Raw genomic sequence first — 27,013 nt, 5'->3', positions numbered from 1 at the left:
AGTAGTATAAATATTACATTTTTCCATAATTCATCAAAATAGATTTTCTATACACTGGCCTGGTTCTTGGCTTAACATTCCTAAAGCGATTCCCTAGTTCTAGATGAGTCACAGATAAGGCTAGATAGAAAATTAAGGTCTATTTGTGTGGCGCTGTTGTCTGGGGTTGGGGGAGGAGTACTCCCCATATTACCTGTGACCCCATAAATATATCTCACGAGAATAATAATTATGTATTTCTTAAATAGCGCTACGCACCCATAGGTCTCAGGGCCCTGAAATAACGGAAGACATTATTGCATAATGCACCGCGGATGACCCACAGCGACGTAATTAAAGAAAGAGGCAGAAACTGGTAAGAGAGAGAAGGATAACCAGCGAGTTAAAAATTCACTCGCAGATGTATTTTAATGAAAAAATGGTTGTGCGGTGTCCTGTACCTGAGAGACAACATAGTGAAACTTCAGGCGTACAGCATTGGGAAGGTCAGGAGAGAAGCCAAGACAGATGTGAGGCGTACTTATCCCAGCCGGAAGCTAAGTGGTGTGTGACCACAACAGAGCAATGGTGGAGCAGCGGGTCTGTGAATGAAGCCGGCACCCCTTCCGTGGACACAGCTTGGAACATACCGCCTAACAAGATACCAGGATATTGGATATGAAGCAAAAAGGAAGAGGAATACTGGAAGAATTCCAAGGGGGCAACCTGACCAGTAGAGGAGAAGGTTCCAACCAGTTGATACATCTGGCATCGTTATCTCTGAGCAAAGAAGGCAGCAGGGAAAGCAGGAGACCGAGGAGCGAGACTGAAGGCCATTACTGGAATGCTCATCCTCATCCCAGTAGAAATAAAGTATTGACTTTGAATGAAGAGAAAGAGAATCATTACTGGAATGTTTATATTAGTCTCAGTCAAGATAAGATATTGACATTGAATGAAGAGAAAGATAATCATTACTGGAACGCTCGTAATCATCCGAGTAGGGACACGATATTGCCATTTAATGAAGAGAAAGAGCATCATTACTTGAACATTCATACTCTTTCCATTCGGAATCAAGTATTAACATGAAATGATAACGCTTACTCTAAGATTTATACTCCAAGTAGTCCAGGAGAAAAAGCTTGAGATGCTACAAGACAAGGAACTTTGGAAAAAAAAACTGGAAAACCTTAGGAACATATTGAAACAGAGAATAAGGGCCAAGCACAAAGTGCAACTAGAAACTGTGAAATAAGTATTGCGAACCCAGGAAGCCAAGGGGAAAGTTTTTAGTGCTGGATAAAGTTAGTTTGTGAAAGGAGAAGTATAAATACGAGTAAAATAAGACAAGAAGAGAACAAGAGGGAGCAAAAGAGTAAACATATGAAAGAAGGTTGCAAGCTTGAACTGTGGGAATTAACTATTTGAGAATAGTTTACTGAATTGAACATGGTGAAGATAAAGTTCACAAGAGAATGGAGTCATTCTCCTGTTTTTCGATGTTTTAATAGTGGTAGGGTTTTAGAGTAGGTTAGTTGGGACAGTGGACTGCTTCTGATATGGGACTCACTGCCGAGTACCTTAGTTTTGTTAGGTAGGGAACATCTTTAGCATAGAGAAAGGTAGGAGTTTATTCCTTTTTATTTATTCAAAATCATTAGTGAGATAGAAAGTATAGTCTGTCATTCTTCTGATCTGCCACATAAGCAAAAAGCAGTTCATAAACACTGACTAAAAGTAATAGAATTGCAAAAAGAAAGTGCATAAATACACAGTTCTAATTTCACAAAAACACTTTACAAGCAAATAGTTTGTAATCCAATTAGACATGAAGAAAATGAACATAGCATCCACAGACATGAAGAACACTTATTTGACCAATCTGTAAGGTGAATACAACATGAACGACATGCAAATATAACTTGCCAACATAAGAGTGTAGTTGGGCAGCAAGTTTATGAATGAGCATAGACCTCAAAGCCTCAGAAAAATTGAAAAGGCTGAATCCACAGGAAGACTTATCTGTGCGGAGCTCACAGTGGCTAACGCCTATTGCCAAGGTTAAGGTGAAATTGGGGAGGATCGGTACAGCTGAACGAAGACATTCCCAAGATGACGCAAGCAGTATACTTCCTGATTAAAGTTTGATAAGGGCACAACCAGCCTTTGTTAGCCAGGTTCAACAAAACAGTAAGCCAAAAGACTCCATAAAGATGTGATGAATCCGGTGGAGCCATCACTGATTTCCCGCCATTGACCACCTCCCATGTGGCCAGAGGATGCCAGCCACTTCATGATCCTGGTGGCGGCTACATGAGGGAGGATCTCATCGGGGGAGACCATGTGCAGGGAGATGTCATGGCTTTATCGGGTGAGACCTGGTATCCAAGAGAAAAGGAGGAAGATGACCCTCCCATATCGAACACCCTCCTGGCCTATTGTGATATATCCCGTCCTTCTCCTATGAAGAATAGGGAAATTACCCTCCCGAACTGGAATGTTTATTCAAGTTTTCCAAATCAATTCTCAATATTGACCTTCTCCCAGAATGACCAAAATACTGGGACGAGGAAGAGGGATTGAGCAGTACAGAGCAGGAAAGGCCACAGCCCAGTGAGCGCTCTAGTGGTTGCTCGCATGCACCTGTGGCTGGGACGTTTTTTAAAGACAACAGAAGCAGGCAATGGAAGTCAGCTGCTGGTGGGAGAGATCTACATCTCTCTGTGAAGGTGAAGAAACCGAAAGGCAATTACTGGAGTGGTGGAGCCAGGCCGCTCACCAACGAAGAAGGAAGAGGCTGGGAGAATGCTAGGAGCTGGTGAGACACTCCTGGGCGTTTGCAAATGACCAAGAGCAGTGCTTTACTTACCGGAGCCCAGAAAAAAGCTGACTTGTCAAGTAGAAGCCACGAGAGATGAAGGAACCAAGAGGAAGCGGTTGCAAGAAGAAAGCAGACTGAGCCACTTCCCCTGTTGACGGCAGGAGAAACCAAGCTGCTGAGAAGAGCCGGTGAGTCCACCCAGAGGCAGTGGGGACCCTGGTGCATGTCGTTGGCAACGCAGAGTGCTAATAATTAAGTCACAAGCAACAGAGAGAAAGAAAAAAATGTATTTGAAAAGGGGAATACCCTGCAAACAAACTGCTTTCAAGCAAATGGAAATATGTTCTGTCATTCTGTAAAGCTTTATTTGGAAAATGTACCTTAGGCCCATACCTTCATGTACAACATTATTTAACAGCTTCTCCATTCAGACCACTTCGGCGGTACTCTATGGAGCTGAGATATGGGGCAATACAAAGTGCCAGAATCTGGGAGTAGCGGTGAACACATGCCAGAACAAGCTACCTACACTGCTGTGTAGTTTCCAAAGTGCTGCACTCTTAATGGAATGTGGGCTTAGTCCCATTACTTTGGGGGTCCTCTGATCTTGTGAAGTACCGGGAAGCATACTTAGAGCTGTTAAACCACCCCGGAGGACATTCCCTGCAATGGTCAGCAAATGTTAGGCAACAACAGGCAGGCTTGCATGAAATATTGCAGAATCTGCATGACCTGCCAAGCAACTTAAAAAGAGATGTTAAGCTCATTACCAAACATGACACCTTATAATCACATGCTAGGACTTGAAAGTGGGGCTGTTTTACCTAGCCTCGAAACCAGTACTAGGTGGAGAGTGATATCTGGACCTAATAACTGTGGCCTGTGCGCGTACCCGATTTTTGGAGTTTTGGATTGGCACCATGCAGGTCGCGACCTTTATTCGCAGCTGGAGGGATGGCAATTCCAAAACCTGCCCGATATGTGGTCTGGATCCCGAGTCTGCTACCCATCTTTTGTGTGTGTAAGTGACCTGAGAAAAATATACTTGATGTCACTGTTTAGAAAAGCTTGTGCTAAAACCACCATAGAAGCCATCGATTTATGCAACTCTACTATTGTAGTGAATGACATATACTTTGTTGCCAAATGTATTCCCTATGTCTCGCTTCGTAGGAGGCTAGCCCCAGTTATGACATTTCTCTCTTGGCTTTTTTTTACACTTTTTAGCAGGTTTTTACTGGTGCAAGTGTATGAATTGTACAGTTTACAAATTATTATGAACTATTTATCCTCTGTTTGCAATAATTGTATTTAATAATGTTGTTTATGAAGGTGTGTGCTTAAGGTAAATTTTCACAATAAAGCTTTACTGACTAAAAAATAATACATATATATTATACATGTATAGTTGAAACCCAGACCGGATAAAATATCCAGAGGACAGATTGTGCAGTGCAACTTTGGGGAAGGGCAGAAGCCCAGTGTGAACAGCAGACGTCGTGACAGGAGAGTTCACCAGGCAATTACAAATGTGTGAAATCCAGAAGTCCTGACAGAAGAATAGATCAGGCAAATTAACATCTGTTTAACAAAGGGATCCTGAGAAGAAATATCAGGACTAGAATAGTAATTGTGTTGTCTGGGAGAGAAGTAAAACCCTGGCAGAAAGGTGGAGCCATCAGAACTTTGTCTCCTCCTCTTTCCCGCTCTGTCCACTGTGTCTCTTCACTGCCACCCACGTGTCTCTTCACTGCCACCCACGTGTCTCTTCACTGCCACCCGCGTGTGCTCTCTCTCAGCCACCCGCGTGTGCTCTCTCTCAGCCACCCGCGTGTGCTCTCTCTCAGCCACCCGCGTGTGCTCTCTCTCAGCCACCCGCATGTGCTCGCTCTCTTAGCCACCTGTGCGCTCTCTCTATCCCAGCCCACTGCGCATGCGCGCTTGCTCTCTCCTGGGCCCTTGTGGATATGTTCTCTCTCTCTCTCTCGCGCCCCCTCGGTGCATGCTCTCTCCCGGCTCCACACACACTATCCTGGCCCCAATCCTGTGAGACTGCACTGACTTTTGGTTACTCTGCATGTTCTTGGTTGATCTTCTATGTAACCAGTCTGCATATTGTGGATAAAACTGCTTTGCCCATTCTCAACCATTATGTAAACAATTCAATCAGTGAGAAAACATCCCTCATTCTGTAAATTAATCACCAATTGGGAAAGCATGTGGGGGATAAATAGCACAATCGTTCCTGGCTGCTTTGCTTAAAATCAAAGCGCATTTTGAGAATATGAAAACTGCGATAGATTTGTATATTTAACGCATACGTCTGCGACTATTTTGAGCACATAATTCCTGCTGACCTTTTTGCTCATTTCATTTTTCACAATACTCATCCTAACAGTAAAATATCTTAACTGTGTCCTACATACAAACATGGACCAGTTTCAGCTTTCGGTGTGAGGTTTGAGCTGCTCTTAGAACCTCTCCTCTTCTTTGCACTATTGGTTTATTAGTGGCCACAGAAGAAATGTGCTAGTCGAAAACAGGTCGTTTTTGTGGTTTTTTGTAGGGGCCCCATATGACCACTGCTACGCTATTGCCACACACAGGGCTTGTCTTGGGGCAGGACAGGACAGGCGACTGCCCGGGGCGCCATTAGCCCCCTAGGGTGCCAGCACAGGGAGCCTTTCAAGAGCTACCTTGAGCTTGCGTGGTGGGAGAAGTGTTCTTTTTGAAATGAAATGTGCTTGCGGGAGCAGGCGCATTTAACAATAGGGTGCTGGCCCCCTATTGAGATAATGACCTCCACACTGCAATGCTGGAGCAGGGCAGTTTTCATTAGCACAATGTGGGGGCCCCCCTGCAAGCCATGCTGAGGGCGCCCCCCAATTCGGCAACAAATCACCGGTTGCACCTCCCTCTGGGGCGGCATAGATTATCACGCTTGCGCAATATGCTCAAACGTGCTGCTGAAGAGATATGCCGCACACTGCACTAGGAGAAAGATATACATATGTGTTTTAATGCGATATACAGCCCACTTTCTGAGAAAAATTGGCTAAAAAGCCAGAGTGTTTGCAATTGTTTTGTGTGGTTACACCAATCCAATAGATGCAAGTCGCCAAAAGCGGCACAGGAACATTAATGCTTTGCTATTAAGAATGCCATGCCACAATGAAAACATGTCCAACTGGCTGCACAATGTAGACCAGTGTAGACATGTAATAACGTTACAGTAAAGCATGCCAGGCCACATTTAGACATACCTAGACTGTTTGCACCAAAATGCTAATCGAAGCAATTACATTCATAAAGAGGATAACACACATTCAAGCCTATGGCCTCCAATAACACGGCCAAACTCTTTAAAATCTGCAAGGAACTGGTCAATCCTGTTGCAGTCTTTAGCTCTCCTGTTCCCTCCCATGCCCTCTGTATGGCTCTGCAATCTCACTTCTCTGCTAAAACTCTGGACATCCTGTCCTCCATCTCCTCTTCCTCTCCCTGACCCCATTAGGCAATCTCTACCTCTCTTTCTCCTCTTTCTCTCAGACAACGTCTGATGAAGTTTCTAGACAAGTCTGATCTATGAAAGTGTCACCAAAACAGGTGCTCCCGTGCTTATCCAGAACCATCAAGGACCATATTGACACCTTCGCCCCAGCCTTGGCCGATTTCTGTAATCACTCTTTCGCCACTGAAACGTTCCCCTCTCCCCTTAAGCACTCCCTTATGCACCCACTCCTTAAGAAGCCATCTGCCGATCCTGCCTGCCCGGCAAACTATCGCCCGATCTCCATCACCCCTTTCCTGGGAAAACCGTTAGAAAAGCTGGCCATCTCCCAGCTTACTCTCCACACGGAATCTGTTGGTTGTCTCCATGACCTTCAGTCTGACTTCAGAGCTGCCAGAGTCATGGAAACTGCTCTCCTGAACACTTGTGAAGATCTGCTCTCTAACCTTGATTCCAGCAATCCTTCTGCCCTCATCCTCCTTGATCTTTCTTCTGCTTTCGGCACAGTCAACCATCCATCCTGATCAATCCTGATCAATCGATTCCATGAGAACCTGGCCATTAAAGATCATTCCCTTGATTGGCTGACCTCCTTCCTCTTGGACAGCCCCTCCCAGGTTCAATTTGGTCCCTTTCTCTCTGCTCCATCCTCTCACCCTGGTTTTTGAACCTCTACTTGGCCCCTATGGCCCACCTGATCTCTACCTTCTCTCCTAACTTTCAGTGTTATGCGGACGACACTCGGCTTTCCTTCAGGTTCCCCTCACACTCTTCTCCTCTCTCGCTCATTTCTGACTGTCTATCCGTGATTCAGGATTGTTGTGCCTCCAACAATCTCTGCCTTGATGTCAGTAAGATGGAGATCCTGCTCATTTGGACTCCTGCACCTGATTTCCCTCTCTCACTCTGGCCGTCTGCCTTGGGCCCTCTTCCTTCGCCTTCCTATGTGGCAAACAACCTTGATGTCATCTTTGACTCCACTCTCTTTCTCACCTCACAGCTCGGACGTTGCCAGGAAGTCCCACTTCCAGCTGCTCCTCGTCAAAGGGACTCTTCCCTTTCTCACTTTCCCCCAGAACCTCACTGTCTCCAGAGCCCTGGTTCTTTCTAGGCTGGACTACAGCAACGGCCACAGCCACTTTCTCAATCTGCCTTCCTCTACAGTCCATCCTCTGCAACTAATCCAGAACAGGACTACGAGATTTATCCTTGGCCTCAAGCCCAGGGATCGTATCTCTCCAGCACTTAAATCTCTTCACTGGCCCCCACTTGCTGCAAGGATCAAGTTCAAGACACTTTGCTTTGTCCACAAGGCTTTCTGGGCATGGGGCCCGCACTACATCCAACGCTCTTTTCCAAAATATCTTCCTTCTCGAGCCCTTTGCTCAGCTACCTACAACTCTCTTAGGGTTAGATGCTTCTCCAGGCAGAGAGTGGGGGGGTAGATCTCTCTCCTCTGCAGGTGCCTCCCTCAGAAATTGCCTTCCTGCCCCTCTCAAACTTGAGCCGGACTACCTGAAGGTCCGGAAGCAGCTCAAAACTTTCCTCTTCTCCTCGGCTTTCTCTCTCTCCCTCCCCTGCTGGCCTACCTGACATACCTGTCTGCTGTACCAACTGGTTGCCTGGCTACCCTCAGAGTCTCACTGAGTCCAGGTTCTTTCTTGATCAGTCACCCTTGCACTGCCTCTGGGCCTACCACGCACTTAGGGGCTGTAACTGTAACCCTACAGTCTCTTGTTCTCCTTGCACTACCCAAAGCCCCGCTGCCCTGGCTGCACTTACTCCGAGCATTGCTGCCCTGTTTTTCCCTCCCTTTCCCCTTGCACTTCTCGTTCTCGCACGTGCACAATCTGAATGGCACAAAGCCTAGTAAGATTGTTTGTCTTGTCCTCCCTCTATCTTCCCTCACTTGTCTTGTCATGCCTAGAATCACTTATGTACAGGCTCATATAAATGACTTATATCATATAATTTGATCACAGATACCCAGAAAAATATACAATGCTGCAGTAAGAAACGGCTAGATTGGCAGCACATAAATGGCATACTATCCAGGTAATACACTTGGCAGGACTGCTTTATCAGAAATGCACAGTTATAAAAAAAAAGTCATACCAAACTGAGGAATGACTAGACTGGCTGCACCAAAACGCCTCTCTAGCCACTAATACCACATATCATGCCTGCTTATCCTGGACATGGACAGCCATTATGATTTGTTGCACAATCCTGCCCCACCCCACACATCTCCTCTCCATCCCAACCGTACCCAACCTCCAAAGTCAGCTCCTGGGCCCAGAATTACCTTCACGTCCCTCTTCCTTGTCCCAGAGCTTACTTATGAGGCTCTTTGCCTCATAGATAGGTACTGGCATGAGGAAGAGCGGGACTAGGAGTAATGATGATTACAGGTAGCTATGTCAGGCATTACCTCCATTTACCTCTACCTCATCCAAGTACTTGTGTATGAGGCAGAGTGCCTTACACACAAGTACTGTCTCATACACACTGGGACAAGGAAGAATAGGGCTAGGAGTAATGAGTAATCAAGGCATTAAACACAAGTATTGCTGCAACACCATTCAATTTACTGGGATTCAGCACTCCACCTCCCCTGAAATTTTGGGCTATGTTGACTAGACCTGACTGACCTTCAGAGCAGTTTCAAGACAGAACAAGACACAATTGTTAAATGGCACCAGGGTTTCGCTGTTAACAAGAGCACAGCAATTACTAACATAAAGCATTTCACTGTTAGTACCAGCATTCAAATGCCACATTTTTTAGGCAATTGAAATTGTGATGTGGGTTTAATACTTGCATGCCAGGGGAGTGATTGGAAGAGTAGACCGGGAACAGGAGACCACTCATTTTCACAGCAGTCCATAAGTGGGTGCTTTCAACCTTAAAGGAGAGAGTTAACTGCTTGTAACATTGAAGCTGCACTAGAATAGTCTCATTAAAATGCATAGAGAAATGAGATCCCCCCCAAACAAATAGGTTTGCCCCTCCTGCACCGCCAATGAAGTTAGCGCCTCTTCCAACATTTGAAGTGTTAGCCCACCAAAATGTAGGTTTTGTTGCACCCCTGAAAGCAAGCACACACACCATTCACCATATACACACACAAACATACCCAGCCACCCATACATTTAAGTGTGCATCCTTTCACCATACACTCACACACGTCGTGGGGTTGAGGGGAGCCTTAATACATCAAAAAGAAATTGGGCCTCATTACAACTTATGTCGGTCTGGAAACAACGGTGCCAGTAAGTTTACCGGCACCGTTGTTTCCGGTCCGGCATAATACAGCTCTGCGGGTGGTTGCCGTCGCGCCCGGCATGTCAGACCTGCTGGGCAGAATGGCACCCACCCGCGGAGTTTTCACTGAAGCACCGTCACCGTTAACGGTGCTTCTGTGTTCCCCATTCCCATAGAGTCCGATGGAAATGGGGACTTACCATTTGCTGGCACCTGACTTCCCGGACCACCGGGTCTGTAATCGCCAGGTGTTACCGGGAAGTCGGGCACCGGTAAATCATTACGGTCTGGCGGCAACCTGCTGGTAGCACTGGCATGGTTACCGCCAAACATGTAATGAGGCCCATTGTTTCTTTTTGAAGTCACTCTGACTTCAAAAAGAAATCATTTCCGTTAAGGACCGAACCATAACGGAAATAATTTCTTTTGTGAATGCAGACTGACTTCAAAAATAGACTATTTCTTTATGAAGTCATAGGGGTCCCCCCACCCCATGACATTGAGGCCTCCAGCCTACGGTATTCCATGCCATGGGGAGGGCTGTGCCCTCGGACTTCAAAAAGAAAGTTTCTTTTTGTAGTCACTCTGCCTTCATAAAGAAATGATTTCTGTTACAGAAATCATTTCTTTATGAATGCAGAGTAAATTCAAAAAGAAAAAATATTTTTTGGGAAAATAAAATGTCTTTTTTTTTCCTCCAGTGGGGCCCCTTCCCAGGACATGTGTTGGCGGAGCCCCCCGCGCTGCGGGGGCCCCAGTTACGCCAGTGTCAGCGCCCTATTCCAGTGATTAACTGCCTGCTCTGGCTCGGGAGTGGAGAGATGATCCATATTAATAGGGTGCTGCAACACCCTATTGTTAAATGCGTCTGTGGCCTTCTCTCACCACCGAAAATAAATATTTGGTTCCTCCACCCCCCACCTCCCCCACCACCATCAATCCCCCACTCCCCTCCACCCCAATTAACCAGGGGTGTGCACCAAATTGTTGTTTTTCTCCCTGGGGCGCTGCCGCCACTGGCCACACATTCCATTTGCATTTATTTAGGTTGTTCTGCAATCATGGGCATTTAATCTTCACAGCTGGGTAGAAACCATACACCTCTGTTGGTGGTACCCTAGATTAAGAACAACCACAGTTCGAGTTCAGATTTAAAAGTTGATTAAATATTTTTCTAAATATCAGTTTCTGTATTTCTATCCATTTGTGTAAGCAGGTTGTGTTATGCACCGTTTTATGTTTTTTCGAAAGATAATCAGCTGTCAACTGCATGTTATGTTAAATGTCTCGTATATTATTTAAATGTAAGTGGTGGTTTGCAATCAAAATGACAAGACGTTATTTTTGGAATATTTTGAACCAATGTAGGTTACCGAGTGTGTGTTTTGTATTGATTCTGCCTTTCGCTGCAGTGAAGGCTTTTATTTCAGGATTACATTGCATGTTTGTGAAGATAACGTGTTGCATTCACGGTCAAACGTTTTATGCTTGCTTTTCTTTCCATACAGTTTGTGGAGGATTATGAACCAACAAAGGCTGACAGCTACAGAAAGAAAGTTGTGCTTGATGGAGAGGAGGTACAGATAGACATTTTAGACACGGCTGGGCAAGAGGATTATGCAGCCATCCGTGACAACTACTTCCGCAGCGGGGAGGGCTTCCTCCTGGTTTTCTCCATCACAGAACACGAATCCTTCACTGCAACGGCAGAGTTTAGGTACGTGCCGCGTGACTAAATGGATGCTGTAGAAGATGAGCAGCGAATACTTGGGTCTGTCAAAAGTATAGGCATTCAGCAAAAAGCCTACCACACATAGGGGCTGATTCATGGAATTTGCGCCAAAAATCGGGGATTTGTGTGCCAGTCTGCCCGCAAATCCCGGTTTACAAATGAGGATTTGCGGGCAGAATGGCGCACAAATCCCCGTGTTTCGGCGCAAATAATTCCATGAATCAGCCCCTCAGTGTTGGGGGGGCTCACTCAGGCAGTTTGTTTGTACTGCAGGATAAGTCCCTTTTACCACATCACCACATCAAATTCAGATCTCGGCGAGTGTTCTGCTGAAAACACCAAACACCTCAAATTCTCCCTATGGCTTTTTACACAAAGTTTGTGAGTACAGACACACTTCTGGGGCTCGTGTAATGTTAATTTCAATGTTGGTGACTGTTTGCGGTCAATAATTTAAGCTATAATATGTATAGTAGATCTCACCAAGAATAGAAAATAGTTCTTGGCTGAAGTGGCCCTATTTATCAGAAGATCTTTCATGAATACAATGAATAGTTTTTATCGGCCCTATTAAACTCTGTATCGGGTAGTCGCTTACCTGCTAATTTAATTCAATTAAATTAGGACAGTCTCGGCAGGTAAGGGATTCGAGCGGCCTCCTGGAACTGTAATTATCGTTGCATACAAAGCCCTTGTATTTAGCCTGTCCCTTGCCAAACAAACTCCAAGAATAATGTGACTCCTCGGTCACAGAAACGGTCTTTAAAAAATTAGTGACAAGCACTGTATTTTCAAGTTGGTGTTTTTTTTTTTTCTTTTTTTTGTTATTTCCAATTAACAGAAAATAATTCAACCTCATCCCCATTACAACTAGTTTGCAATTATTTGAAAAGCAAACCACTTTTCCTGACCAGCACTACCGCACAGGTCCTTGGCAATTTTAAAGATGATTACTGGTGCATTCTGTTATCCCTATTGAGCCGACTGTGAACAGAGGAAGGTTAAGAGCCTTGAGCGCCAGAGAAGAATGCAAGGTGAGCTGCGTTTTCTTTGGACATGCTCTGCTACACAAGTGTCAAAGTAATTTTGCAAATCTACGGGCTCACATAGCAAATTGTGATGCTAACTGTTGATTTTACATCTTGAAAACTTTGGGATTATATTTTCTAAATCTTTTTTAATCAAAAATGTTTTTGCAATACGTTCTTTACCTCCAGGAGTTGCATGTCTCTTGCATTTACAGCGTTCCTCTATGCACATATCCCTTCTCGGGTGACAACCAGTGCAGAGCCTGCATCACTGGCTTAGGGAACATATTCCCGGTGCATTTGTGTACCTGTTGTGTCAGAATTACACATGGGTTCCTCAAAGCCATATTTAAAACAAGCAGGAGAAAGGGAAGGGTCCAGTGCCAGAGTTGATAGCAGAAATCCAACTCAACCGTCAATCTTTATCTGTGGGTAAGGAGGGTTCCGTACTGGGCTCAATGCAGTTGTTTGGCGAATTTGTTGGCACGGATCAAAAAGCTGCTTTATGGATTTTTAATCTGATGTTCATCAAAATTCTACTCCGGGTCATCTGGCACACTGGTATTATCCAGGCCTACCAATGTGCTTGTTGTGACTACCACTAATCTTTCGGTCCTGGACATCTTTTCCTCATGTACATGGTCATTACGTTGCCTAAAAGGGCTGGCTATTAAGACTCTAGCTCTGTTCCACACAAATCACTCAGTCGATGGGGTTGATCAGGTTACTGCTGAATCCTCTGAATAAGCTGTCGGGCACCGGAATTCCATCCTTTGATGGTTGATCAGCCCTCCTGCAATACTGCCATTGCATTATTGGATCTTTTGGCGTATGACAATCATTGGGTGCCCCTTCCAATTTTAATGCTCAAGATGTGCGAAAAAGGGAAGTCACAACTCAAAGCTTGGTACCAGACCTGTCACTCCAGTAGTGGGAGCCCCCATGCTTGAAAACCAGACATTGCAAATAGCAAGTGAGTCCAATATGCTTCCCCCTTAACCTTTGTTTGGATCTGGTTCTACCCAAGTCCGGGTGCAAGAAGAAGTTTATTCAGCTGATCTGGAGAGTCCTGAGAATTTGGGGATTGAGATCCCTGACCACAGGGTGGAATGTTCTTCAGAGACCAGTGAAGCTCACATTTCGTGACTGCTTTTTTGCCATATTTGTAATGATGTAATGATCTCCTCCTTGTCATTTAGTAAAAAAAGTATTTTGGACTAATGTTCTTTATCCTTTGCCAATAAGTCATATTCAGCAGCTGTCGGGCTAGTCTGTGCTGTATGTCTATCCAGGAGGAGGAGTTGGGCGATTTACAGACTTGTTCGAAATTATATTTTTAAAAGTCAGAAGAAAACTCCTAACTTGCCCTATTTCTATGAGGGAAGTTCCCTACCTATAGAAACTAAAACTAAGGGTGCATGTCAAAGTCCAAAAGCAAAGATTTTTCATCCGAATCCTAACCAACTAACTGGTCTTACCACTTTAGAAAACAAACCAAAAGGAGACCATGATAAGGCCTCTGTCTTAGACTTCTGCCTGGTCCAACACTTGGATACTGTTGATAGTTCAAAAGTTCCTCAATGGCGTGCAACAGTCCAAATCCATCCTCAGACTTTGTTTAAAAGAAACGATCCTTAGTACATCTCCTCTTACCACAAGTCTACAACAATTCACATCTTTCTGGCAGACGTTGATAGTTCAAAAGCAAAAACAATAGATATTCTATATTTCCTCTTTAACAAATGTCTATGGATAACAAGTCTGTTGCTCTTGGACTCCTCAAAGTCCTTCGGCTCTCTGGCAGACTTGCTCACTTTCATTTTACGATCTTTACATAGGGCACTTGTCTGCTCTGTTTTATCAGGCTCTTGTAACCTTGCCGGCTCTCCCACCCTTTGTACAAAGCGTTCATGCTTCTCTTGCTCTGATTCAGTCAGGGTGCTTACCTTGTCGGGGTTCTCGGGTTCCTGCAACCTCATAGGCTCTCCCAGCCTTGATACAAAGCTTTCATACTTCTCTCATTTGCATTTACACAAGCCATTCTTCCTGTCTGGTTTCCATGTAGGCTTCCCCAGTCTTGCTTCACGGTATCTGTACTTCTCAGCGGTAGTCTCTCTGTGGAAGTGTTAGCTTCCCTGGTGCTTCTTCTCTTAGAAGCTCACGTCCTTCGGGCATGGAGCTCGGGGACTCGGGCTCTCCTGGGTGATATGATCTTGGTCCAGGCCCACCTTAGCTTTCCTGTGGTCGGGCCACCAGAGGAAACTGGTGTTTGTGTTTCTCTGCCTCTCCCTCCGACCCTGACTTCTCTGTGAGATGGGACGGCAGGCTTCCAGTTTTTGGCTTGTGTTTAGCTCGCTCTCCATGCCACTGCAGTCTCTGTGGTCTTCCATGGTCCACCTCCCCCACCAATATGTGTGTAGGAACCGCCGTCCTCCCTGCGTAGGGGATTCCTCTCCATTTCCAGTTCCTCCAGTGGTTAAGTACATCCTCATAGTCAAAGATGGTGTGTCCTCATTCCTTGACTGTGGTGCTCAGACAAAACCCAGAATTACCTGAGGCCAAAGTGTTTGATGAAACTTCACTATTCTGTGAATCCAAAGTGATCTAAATAAATAAGAGGGTTTTGTAGATGCTCTTTGACTCTGGTTTAAGGTAATGCTAAAGAGCTAGATGAACTGTCACTGTTTGGTGGTTTCAAAACAGAAATAAGTCTTTCCCGTTCCCATAGAGGCAGATAATGTACACTGTACCGGGAGGTCCCATTTGTCCAGAACCCACGGGAGGGTCTTCCTGAGCGGGCCCACCTCCCTTACCTCAGAGGGGGTGGCTCCCCCCTGGGAAGAAGGGAGGAATAGCCCAGATTCCTGGTTCAATCACCTGCAGCTTCTAAAAGAACTCAGACAGCTTCTGTCTTTCCTTTGTTCATGGAAAGGAGTGGTGGGTGCCTTGCTACCCCTTGTCTAAATCATACTGGTCACATTTCCCGAATCCTTCACAGACGAGCTCAAGAACAAAGTTGCACCTCTCCCAGTTCAGCCTCTGGAGGTGGCTTTCAAGGATACGCAACCCATCCTTCCTCCACCAGCTCCTGTGCCAAAAACGTGCCTCTAATTAGGGTAACAACTTTGACACATGCTCCTCAGAGGAGATGCCAGTTCCTGCTTATGGGTGGTTCAGAGGCCTGATGTCTAAGGCCTTCGAGATGTTCGACCCTCCTGAGAAGGGAAGTTTATTTTCCAAAAGTAAGCCCAGGGAGTCTTCTTCCTTTGCAACTCAATGAGTCATTTATATTGGCATTGGCAGCTAAATGGGAAATGAGCCTTATTCTGACCTCACCTTTTCCAAAGGTTAGAAAATATATACAAGTGTATAAAATATGACTGTTGCTCAAGGCAACATGTCTGCTGAATTGGCAGTTGATAGTACATCTGTGGGAAAGGACAATGTTTCAGCCTCCCACATTTTTCAACCTCTGCTCAAAGAGTAAGGTTTTGGGTGTGGTAGGTGTGAAGGACGAGACTGAGTCACTGGTGCCATTTTTGCAGTCAATTTTCATTTAAATCCGAAAGGAAAAAGCCTGTCTGTCACTAAATAGTAGGTTTGGCCTACCTAACGTAAATCTAACTAGGGTGCTTGTCATTAGTGCAAGTGTTCAAAGTAATAAATTGTCCTCCGTCCCAAACTACCATATTCTGTCCTTAGCACTATTTTCTTTAAAAATCAAAGAGAGGGATACAGGAAAATGACTCCCTTCTCCTGGACAGGCTTTTATAGCCTCATCATGTCTTTTATTTAATGGCTTTTGGTTATTCTGTGTTCCTTTAATTCTTCAAAGGGGCCCTTCCCCCTTCCTGCTACTGGTACAGCTCATTGTTCAAGTCCAAGCTTTCGTAGCCACTGATCCTGGTCTTGGCTATCGTCCAAACCAGAAAATGTCGTCGTTCCCTGTCTAAATAAATGTTTGCGATCTTCCCCTGTACTGTGGGTTTACTTTTACATACAATTCTTCCAGTATTTTTGGACAATTGATCTCCATCCACTTTTCTCTCTCAGCATTTCATGTATTTTATATTTCGCAGCACTGTCCTCTTGATAGTTCCTTTCTCTTCCCAACCTTGATTGGCAATAGGACAAGTTTAGTTACTCACTTGGTAGCTGTAGTTCTTTTACTCCATTCACTGGTACTGGGGCGAGTATGATTGGTCCCTTGGCATTCTTTATTAACGTCACCTCTTCTCGGGTACTGGGACGAATAGGATTGGTCCCTTGGTAATCTTCCTTCAATTTGTGCTACTTTTTCTACCCGGTTTCCCGCCGTTCCCGTTACCTTTATCATGCAGAATAGGCATCACTGGTTCTTCCAGCGGGGTTAGGTATGCCTGTCTGATATAACCTGCATTGATGACTTCTTCCTTATGCACCTTTGCAGAGCTGTTCCTGGTATTGTCTCGGTGGTGTTCGCGGACTGCGTGGTTCACCACCACCTCGAGGCCTTTCTCCGATGTTCGGTTTGGCTACCTTCTTCATGGCCAGCTCTCTTCTCGGTCTGCGCTGTCCGTTCCACAACAGGCAGCCTTGCGTTTTCTGACTGCTACCTCGGCTTGGATTCTAATCTCCCGGGCTCCAGGAATGAGATGGACATCCATTGGTCATGCCTTGGTTTTTCTGATGAAGTGGTGGACCCTGTCCAGCGTAGACTCATTCCTTTGTCTCTTTCCATGGTGCATTCGTCATGCAATGACTTATCTTCGTCCGTGTGGTTGGCTGCCAACCACTGATTATTCTTCACTGTTCTTCGTCACAGTATTAGTAGTTGGTGGAGGTTGATTACTGATAACAATACATTTGCAAATAGTGACTAGTTTGAAAGGAAGGCTTTGATTCTTGGATGTTATAGCGCCTCCTCTAGGTTATAGGGAGTTCCTGGACAGACCGTGAGTCCCTCTCCTTAAATGGGGAGTCTCTCCTGTGAGGTCCCGCTGACTGAGATCCCATCAGTCGTCACACAGGCAAGGTCTACCTAAACATAGGCTTTACCCTGGAACACGTAAACAGCCCCTCCATTCCCACATGCTAATCATCCCATAATTGATGTGAGGTGGGAGTTATTTGATCTCTTGCCTCAGAATGCTGTCTATGACTTTACAAGATCGATTCACAATGCCCAATTTTCTTTTGATCATAAAAACATTGTAAAGGTCTTTTTCTCTTGAGACCTTTTAAAATGCGTTTTAAAAAAAAGAAATTCTGAGAGTTTCACCCCCGAGTGCCATATTATTCTGCTCCCCAGCCCCCTCCTCCGCCCAAACCAAAACATATACATACACACAGCACAAAAACCAACACACAAGCACCCACACACTTGCCCGTTATATGGAAAGATGATCTACATGGTTCTCTGGTTTGGCTGCTATGACGCAACTAAAGGAACCAATCCTAATTGGAGGTATCTTGACCTTATGAAAATCGTATGGCTAGAACCAGGTTCTGCTCTGTGGCCTTAGGGGCACTTTTCACATTAGGTTGGGGTGGCCTCCTCCATCTGAAATCAGAGTGGTAGAGTAAGAGGTGGATGTCGCCATGCTTGAGTTTATGGACCCGTGCCTTTCATAGGGATACATTTTGTAATGTTCAGAAACATACCACACATTGCTACATGTTTCGGATCTGCACAAGTGTGGGTACTCCTCGCTGGAAATTAAGGTGGAACAGTTGGGTACCTTGTGGGGCTCCAATGTGGAATGATTTGCGATCATGCCCCGCCAGAAGGCACCAAATTAAGAAATATCCATGGCCTATTTTTAAGCATCGAACGTCGACCCTCCTTGATATGGCACTCGGATTCCACTCTTATGTTAGCAGGAGTAATTGATTAATAAATCTAATTTTACTTATCTCAAAGTAGTATGAAAGTTGAGCATTACAGCACATATACCAACGGTGTGCTTTACTGTATTGAACGTATAATCTTGGCATGCAAGCTTTGGCTTTGGCCCATCATGCCTTTGACACGTGAAGCATATTTGCTCTGCAGCTTTCCATGCCTTTTGACTCTTGTACATTTCTTTGCTGTATGTTGGATCAGTGATTTGAAGGAGTTAATCAGCGTCTACAGTTCTTCAGGGGTTAACCGTCAACAGTTTGAATAGGCAGATAGCAAGCACCTACTTGTTGGCGCTCAAACCACATGCTTTGTAATTTGGTTCCTTTCAGAAAAGTGATTGCATGTAAAGGCATGCATGTAATAGCCGCATGTCATATGAAACCCGGAGTTAAGCTTAAAAGAAATAATTGCACTCAATTAAAATGAGCTTGAGCCGGTCTTTAAATGGGGGGCTTGTTGTGGTGTGTGAGGTGCGCGTGCCTTTCTAACAATCGATCAATTCAGCAGCCGTGTGTACATTTAATCGGCTCGTAAAAGGCCTTGGGCAACGAGCTGAAAATTAAACTGAGCCGCTGCCCTATTTTAATCTCTCTTGATTTGTCTGTTTAAGGCACGGTATTACTTTCAGGAAATCGATCCTTAGTAGCTGTGCCCAAAGCTCGAAAGCGCTGCTGTGAGGAGTAGTGAAACCCTAATTTAAGAGCACTCCTCTGTTAATGTTTGCAGATACTGTTTTGTGATCGCTGTGCTATGCTGTTAAAGGACCCTTGCTGGCCATCATCTGTATTTTCAGGCCCAGTTGCTCATATTTTCTGAATCGTATTCTAAAGCTGGTTATACATTAGTTTGCACATGGCGTAAATGTATAAAACAAAATGTTATATTTACATGATGCTGAAACGGTCTAAAGCATTAGACTGTGTACCTTATGTAACCGTCCACAGTATTATATGCCCGTAAGCATTACCACCACACGTTTGGAGACGAGCTGCTTTTAGTGCACTCCTTTACTCGCCAAACACGTATCGTATGCTTTGAAAACTTTAAATAATTCCGTTCTACAAAAAAGAAAATAGAATAGGGAAAATTCAATACTTGTTACTATAGATTATAGGGTTGCATATTGCGGTTAATTTCACGTTCAGCTATACGCTATATGCCATTGGCCCTTGCTGTGTGAATATTGCCTCTTCAATTTTCGCATGTTCTGCCTTTTTTCTACGTTCATCAATTCATTCTTTATAAATTGGTTGAGAGAGGAAATCAATGATTTTCAATGCAGTGCCCCTTATCTGAGTTCCAGCTTCACATTCCTCCTTTTAAGTTTGGGCCATTAGTATATGCGTAGCTATTGCATTAGAGTACAGATGGGGAGGGGGACACAGCTTGCGTATGTGTATTAGGTGTTATACTAATCCCAGTGAACTTCAGCCACTCAATTTCTAAGCACTATGCGTGTCCTTCACTGAATGCCTGTTAAAATCAAGCATTGGCAAAGCCAACAATTTTGGTTTGTGTATAACTTGGGCATCTGCTACTCGATGCCTAGGTACTCGCACCATTTTGCATCTGCTACCATCAACGGCCAATTAATACCACTGCGGCAGTGCATGGCAAGTGCCTTCCCCATGCCTACACAAAAGCCCAAACTGTTGTTTTACATGTATTGTGCCATTGTTCCCTCCCACCCCCGAGTACTTTCTAAATATTACTGTTTTGTTTTCTGCTGCACCAGGGAACAGATTTTGCGAGTGAAGGCGGAGGAGGACAAAATTCCCTTGCTCGTTGTGGGCAACAAGTCAGACTTGGAAGAGCGGAGGCAGGTGCCTGTGGAGGAGGCCAGGGGAAAATCAGATGAATGGGGTGTACAGTATGTTGAAACGTCTGCCAAAACCAGAGCCAATGTAGACAAGGTATGGACCACAATGGTACTTGTTTGTCATATTGTTTCTACTGTTAAGCCACATTCTACCTCACCTTAGAAAGAGGTGTATACATTTTGTATGGTTTTGAAATATTTCCCAGCGATTAAAGACCAGGGGGGCTTATGCTTGAGGAGTTTCGTGGTAGCGTTAATGGAAGAATGTTTTTGTATCTTCTGGTATAATCAAATTTGGCACTGTAAAATAGTGGTCTATGGATTCAATTTTAAATAACTACATATTTTACGTGCCAAATGTTCATTCAAAACCAAAACACGCCAGCATTCGATGGATCTACAGAAAAGGTAGCTAGTAGAGGAACACTGAAATATTTTCACACTATACATTGCTTCCTTGCATCCAGCACGTGTCAATGAGGGAATTCCCCAACACATCAATGGTAGATTAATAAAGCTCTATCTAATTTATCAATATTGGAATATTTTCATGTTGCTTTGTATGCTGGTGTCTTCGGGACAGATTTACATTTTAAACCCTTCTTTAGTATCTTTCAAGAGAGGGTAGTTCCGAAATGGCAAACTTTGAAATCGATCCGCAATTATTTTCTACCATTTTCATGTGACTTTGGTATTGCCGGCCTCTCATAATTATTCTCATTATGGTCTCTTAATAAATATTATATTAGCATCTGGAAACTGGAACAGTGTGTCTAACCTCTTTGGTGGTACACATGGAGGATAGCAGAACTTTATCTTTACAAATCACCTAGAATGTTCTTTATGCTGATCAATGCCACTCTGTAATAGACCCAGTGCCGGGACAACAACGGGCACAATAGTTGGGAAGGCAGTGCTTAGGACATTTTACAGGTTTTTGTTTCCAACGTTTTTTTTCTCTTTATAGAAAAGCATGTTAACGTTTCTAGTATTACTTTTGGTTTAGAAAAGATAAACTCTACCAGATGATTGTAAAGTATTACTATTCTTGGAGGTCACATCAAAAAATCGGATTCTCGAGATATTTATTGTTAAATGTTTCCCAACTCGAACAGTAATAGGTGGATTACTGACACTGATCTATTTTACCCAGTGGGTAATCTGCTACAGGACCGATGGACTGTGTTTGACTTCCCACTTGGTCCTTTAATGAGCCATACTTGATTTATTGAGCTTCCTTGGTAGCAAGCTACCATTCGAGAACCAGTATCATGTATCTTTGCCATGTAATCTCAAAGCGTTGGCCTAATTCGTGAAAGGCTACACAGATAGCTGGGTAGCTAGAAGGCCACATGAGAACCAGAAATCTTTCTATTGAAAAATAGTTTCTTAAATGAAAGAACTTGCTTATGTTGCCTGAAGTGGTCACTTTATCCCTCTTTTTGCATAGTCCGTCTAAAATCTAGTCAAGTCTTCAGTATAATAGCCGTGGTGCATAAGGCTGCTTGCTTGCCAGACCGATCAGTCACTGACTGACACGTTTAATGATTTGAGAATATTATGCCCCTGTTTACAGACATTTTGTTTGAACCCAACTCAGCCACTGGCCTTAAAAACTTATCTTCTGGAAAACGTAACGTTAAACTCTGATCTACTGCATTTCAACATGCTGATGTCGTTTTTTAGACATGAATCTTTTCATACCTAAGGAATTCTGAGATTGCCAGGCTCAGAAATTACTTCCTCTAGATTGAAGACTAAAACCCAATAAACGAAGGGTATGGAAACCCTTAAACCTTCGCTCAGAAGGGTGTATTCCTCCATGTTTAAATAAGTGCCAACTCGCTCAAACTTTCCAGCATTTTGCAGTTAGTTTGGATTAATAATTTAACCCTATCCATTTCCGTTAATAATGTGCTGCACCGGAAGTACCTAATGCCTGTCATCATTTGTGGACGGCTCTCCCGTATTTTAGAGTTTAGGTCAATCCAACTATTGTCACCAACCTTCATTTTATCCATCCTCTTGCCTTCGGCCTCTGCCTCTTCCTCTCTTCTTTTTTCTTTGCGCTCTGAGGTTTTGTGCATACATGTGCCATATTATAAAACACTAAATAAATAATGCTGCTGACTATTTCAGAAGAGCTGGCTATGGCTTCGGTGTCCGTTTGCTGCAGCTACAAAGCTTACTATAATTGTCTGTGCTGCTGAGCTGGGTTCTAGCACACACACACACTATTGTAGAGCAGACCCTGTTTGTGAGCTGCCTAGCTTCTTTTGTGAGCGAAGAGGGGCCTTTAGCCTCCACTTAACTCCTTTTGATCACCCTTTGTGGTTTTATCCCCTCCGACTCTGCCCTTCCACATAGCATCACAAGACGTTTCCTCACTTGTCATTCTGTGCCCTCATGCAAGTTAACATAGCATTACAGCTATAGAGTGTGTTTGCCCTCTGCATGCATATCATGTCCTAGCTCAGTATCTTTTCACGTTTTAGGGGTCTATATTCTGGGAGCGTTAGTGTGGGATATCATATAATGGAATCTTCGAACTGGGTGGCATGCATGTGGGAATTGGTGCAGATTGTTCCTCCTTTCTGAGATGATGGTCTGATTGGAACTTATGTTACCCTTCAGCATCAGGAGAGGAACTGGTTGGTTGTTATGAATGGGAGAACATGTGTGGTGAAGTGATGCATTGACCTTAACAAAACTGCTGGAAATTGCCATTCTCCAAAACCTTCATTTTCGGATGCATATCTACTCATAACAATATGGCCCGCCATACAATCGACCACAGTGACAACTGCCGTTTCCACCATTGCCACTGTTACAAAACACACTACACAAATAAATGGCTTCCTACCTCATTGAGTGCTGTATACAACTCTCCCGATACTACTCTTCCAAGAACGCACTTGTGCTTCAAAATACCCTAAATGATGGAATTGAATACCTCTTCTGCCTACCTTGCTCTATAATCCCTCTATGAAGCATTTGCATCAACGAAATGAGAAATTATGGTGCATAAGAGCTACAAAAGTGTGTGCCATGGATGTGATTCCTGGGAGACCTTTTAGTTCTTCTAACAGACTAGAACAAGGCTGAGGCTTCGTGATGGAAGCAAAGCACAACAACCTTCAGTTGGTTTATGTTGCCCCACACAATGCAATTATAGAAACGTGGGTCCACGTGGTTGCGGGATGACTCTGAGGAATTCAACCATCCGCACTATGGGTATGCTCTCGCCTGGGCTTTTTGAAATTGAATGATGGTAGCTCAACCTCTGCAAAATGTGTGGGGCACACATTTTCCTAGGCTCACCTCATGACATACACATGGACATGTGTTCACTGGGTGGACACAGCCTACATGCGCCGTCCCCCCAGTAGGAATATGACAGCCAAGAGTACATGAAGGCATCTCAGACAGGGAAGGCAAAACCTCTCTACTGCCATGGCCAGCTTAATTAACTAACAAAGGCTCCATGGATCGCCCTTTCCTTTGTTAGTATGCATGGCTGCCACCAGCAGCTATCAGAGTTAATTCAAACGGGCCCTCCAGGAGGCCTGGTTAGAGCATTAACAAAGGACCGGAATAACCCAACAATCTTTGATATGCACTGTGCCAACCTGAAGCCGGCTTCCACCTCGGAGTATCAAGGGTACCTGTCGTGTCTGGAACTATGTATTTACAGTAGTCATCCCTACAGTGGGATCCCATTCAGAAGGTCGAGTATGTGGTTTGGCGAGGACCAAAAGTCTGGTCTCACTGCAGCTTCCAAGGGGAACCTGCCACTTTAATTTGGAACCACAGAGAGGTCAATAAACCAGAGAGACCCTTGGATCCACAGCAAACAGGAAGTTGGGTGGGACGTAGTATTACATGTTTTCAAGCCTTAACCTTTTCTGTTACAAAGCACTCTGGTTATGACCTCACACATACAGGAGATTGATATGCAGCCAGGATTGGTTCATTATGGTAGGCTTTGCCGGTTACCAGACATTTGGTCGAAAAAAATTGGTCGACCAGACAAATGGTGGAACCAAGTTGGTCGAAAACCAAATGGTCGAATTTTTTTTATTTTTTATTTTCACCCCTTTTTTTTGGTGGGGGGGGGGTTCCCCAACCCCCTTTTTTTTCAAAACCCCCCCTTTTTTTTTTTTCTTCAAAACGAAAACCCAAAAAATAAATAATTAAAAAAACAATTCGACCATTTGGTTTTCGACGAAATTGCGTCGACCAAATGTCTTTCGACCAGTTTTCAGTCGACCAAATGTCTGGACACCGGCTTTGCCTACACCAATCACTGTGGCCCATGTGGCTTTAAAAGAGGACTGAGCCCCTCTTTTGGGCAGATGATCTGAAGACTTTGCAAGCGGTAACTAGAATAACTCATTTGGATCCTGGCAGAAGGTACAATCTGCCTTGCAGCTTCCGCCAGTGAAGGAAAGCCAGAATTTCCAAAGAGGGAAGCAAGAACCCTCCCCTAAACCTCTCCCAGGGAACAGAGGGAGATACTGAAGCCAGAGGACCCTCCAGCAGCTCCAGAACCGGTAACCAGCCCGCGTGCCCCGTTAGGCTCTGCAAGCAAGCTTCATATGTGGGAAGTGCCAGAGCATCTCTGAACCAAACCAAGGACAAGGCCATTGCCTGCAACACTCTCCTCAGCTTTGGGCCGTCCGCCTTAAAGGACGACACAAGCCCAGTGAAGAAGCTAGGAGGAGTGCATCGACAAGCATCAACCCGCGTCTGCCTTAAAGAACGTTTTGGAGCCAGTCAAGCCCCTTGAGCTGTTACCGACTGCACTGCTGTCTGTTGCCATGCCGCAGTCGCCAACGTCATCCGAGGCTCCTCGACCCGTGCTTCAGACCTGCTAACCAGCATTGAGACCATTCCTGACCACAAGCCATCGTGTAGGCCAGCCTGCAGCCACCCGTCCAGCCTTGCTCGCCAAACTGCCTGCCGCCTGATACCCGCAGTTGTCTCCTGTCTTGAACTTGTCAGCGGATCTGCAAAGCACCCTGAAACAGACTCTAAGCACAATCTCCATTGTGGTTCTGTCCCTTAGTGACATTTTATGACCCATTGCGCCCTTTGTGCTGAAACCAAGTATCCTTGAACTATTGCGATTAATTACTTTACCGACTACCCTCGAGTGCTTCCCTTTTCCTTCCTGAAACTGCTTGTCCTGTGAATTCCTTTACAGGGTGGGTTGTATTTTGTAGTGTGCTAGAACTGTCTGTTGAATTATAAAGTAGATATGTTTATACAACCCTGACTGGACCGTCCTTTTTTTTAATCATTTGGTAATAATTGTATTTTCTCTGATATATTTTATTCATAGCGCGCCTATACACACGTGTTTCATGGTGCGACGAGGCATGGGAAGGGAACAAGGGGGAACAAGACAATCATCTGACTAGGCCCAGTGACCTTGAGATTGCGCAAGTGCAGGGAAGGGAAAAGGGGAGAAGCAGGGGAAAGGGAAGGGGAGATGTGCAGGACATATGATCGACCAAACACAAACAAAGCGATAAAACATAAAAATAAAAAGGAAGTGCCACCAGCAAGTGGCAACTAACCAACAATCCATGACCTTGCAGAGATCAGCCTGCCGTTCAATCCATGTTAGTAAAATTGGACCATGAGGTTTATAATTTGCTTTTTTCCAATCTGCTCGGATTCCTTCTGGTGTACTAGAGGTGTGGGCCTGATTAATGGTTTAGAAACCGATATGCATCCCTGGACCACTGGTGCCCCCGAAGTTGATTCGTCAAATCACGTGGTTGCGGGAGGACAGTAGAACCTTGGTAGTATGCACTAGAACTATGGTGGGGGCACGAACAGGGTTTTAAAATAATAAAATCACGTAAGAACTGCTTTCAACCCTCAAGCTATGCTCCAGGTTCTGTGGGTACCCAATAAGCATGCCTGTTTGCGCTGTTTACTGATGGGGTTGGGGATAGAGAATGGCATTAAGGGGCTGTCTTCAGTGTTTACAGTCGCAGTCGGATAATATAGACGTTTTCAATTATTGTTAAAAGGTTTACATAAAACCATACTAAGATAAAATAATTTTACTTCGAAGACCTACTTTGAGATTTAAAATGCACAGCATAAAAAAGCCTACGAAGAAATAATAGTTGAAATGCTTTCTATAATTGAATGCGAGACTAAATGATTAGGCATACAATGTGATTTATATCCTGTACGCCAGGCTCCCATTACATACTGATTCTGTCGGAACGCTCAAACTCCTCCCAGGTGCTAATAATCTATTGCATGGCAATCTGGCGCAATCTTTTATTTTAAGTCTACCTCCTCCATTGCTACGTTCTGTTTAAAAGCTTTTATACTGCACCACATCTCCACGATAGTGTTCTCGGAGACTCTTTCTTGCGCAGAGGTTGGCATATTGTGTCCCCTCCTGGTGCAGTCTGCTAGAGTGCAGATTCATGAAGCAAGCACTTTCATTAATCTAAAAAAACATGGCCTCTTAGTCGTCTTCATTGGTGGAAAAAAGTTCAACTCCACTTAGCCATGGCTGAAATAGTGTAAAACTCGAAACTTTATTTATTGTATAGTTTTAAGGCACCTATACAACAAATGGTGTTATTAACCCAGTTCGAAATTGTTAAGGTTTTCTTTTCAAAGTTTGAGGTATGAGGTTTGCCTGATTTCAATTTCTTCTATAAATTAAAACCAGCCATTCGAAAATAAAACGCTGGTTGGCATTTACAAAGGCGGTGGCTCAAATCTCTGGCTTGCCAGGGAAGGGAATTTATGTTGATAGGAGGTAGTTTAGCATCAGTAATAGCTTAGTTTAGAGTACGATTAAATTGACAATAGGGCCTTGGTTGAGTTGAGTTGGGAAATGTTTTGGGGGTCGTGCAGGGGTTGGAGACGTGATTTTGGGTATGACAAGGAAGTACAAACCAGTGAGAGTCGAGCAATGTTTGGTGCACATGGGTT

The 27,013-nt window shown here is 44.4% G+C and overlaps 1 protein-coding gene across 3 annotated transcripts in view; it reads left to right on the top strand.

The window, feature by feature from the left end:
• Nucleotides 1-27,013, top strand: part of RALB (RAS like proto-oncogene B) — a 261,118-nt gene that overhangs the window by 219,787 nt on the left and 14,318 nt on the right. For all 3 annotated transcript variants that reach the window (XM_069616744.1, XM_069616743.1, XM_069616745.1), the window contains 2 exons: nucleotides 11,087-11,295; nucleotides 19,958-20,135. In XM_069616744.1, the coding sequence (XP_069472845.1) occupies nucleotides 11,087-11,295; nucleotides 19,958-20,135 (387 nt within the window). The remainder of the gene's footprint in view (nucleotides 1-11,086; nucleotides 11,296-19,957; nucleotides 20,136-27,013) is intronic.

This window comes from Ambystoma mexicanum, chromosome 9, assembly GCF_040938575.1.
Source record: "Ambystoma mexicanum isolate Mex_15411 chromosome 9, UKY_AmexF1_1, whole genome shotgun sequence".
NCBI lineage: Eukaryota > Metazoa > Chordata > Amphibia > Caudata > Ambystomatidae > Ambystoma > Ambystoma mexicanum.
Note: the sequence above shows the minus strand (reverse complement) of the source record. Positions and strands in the feature narration are given on the sequence as shown.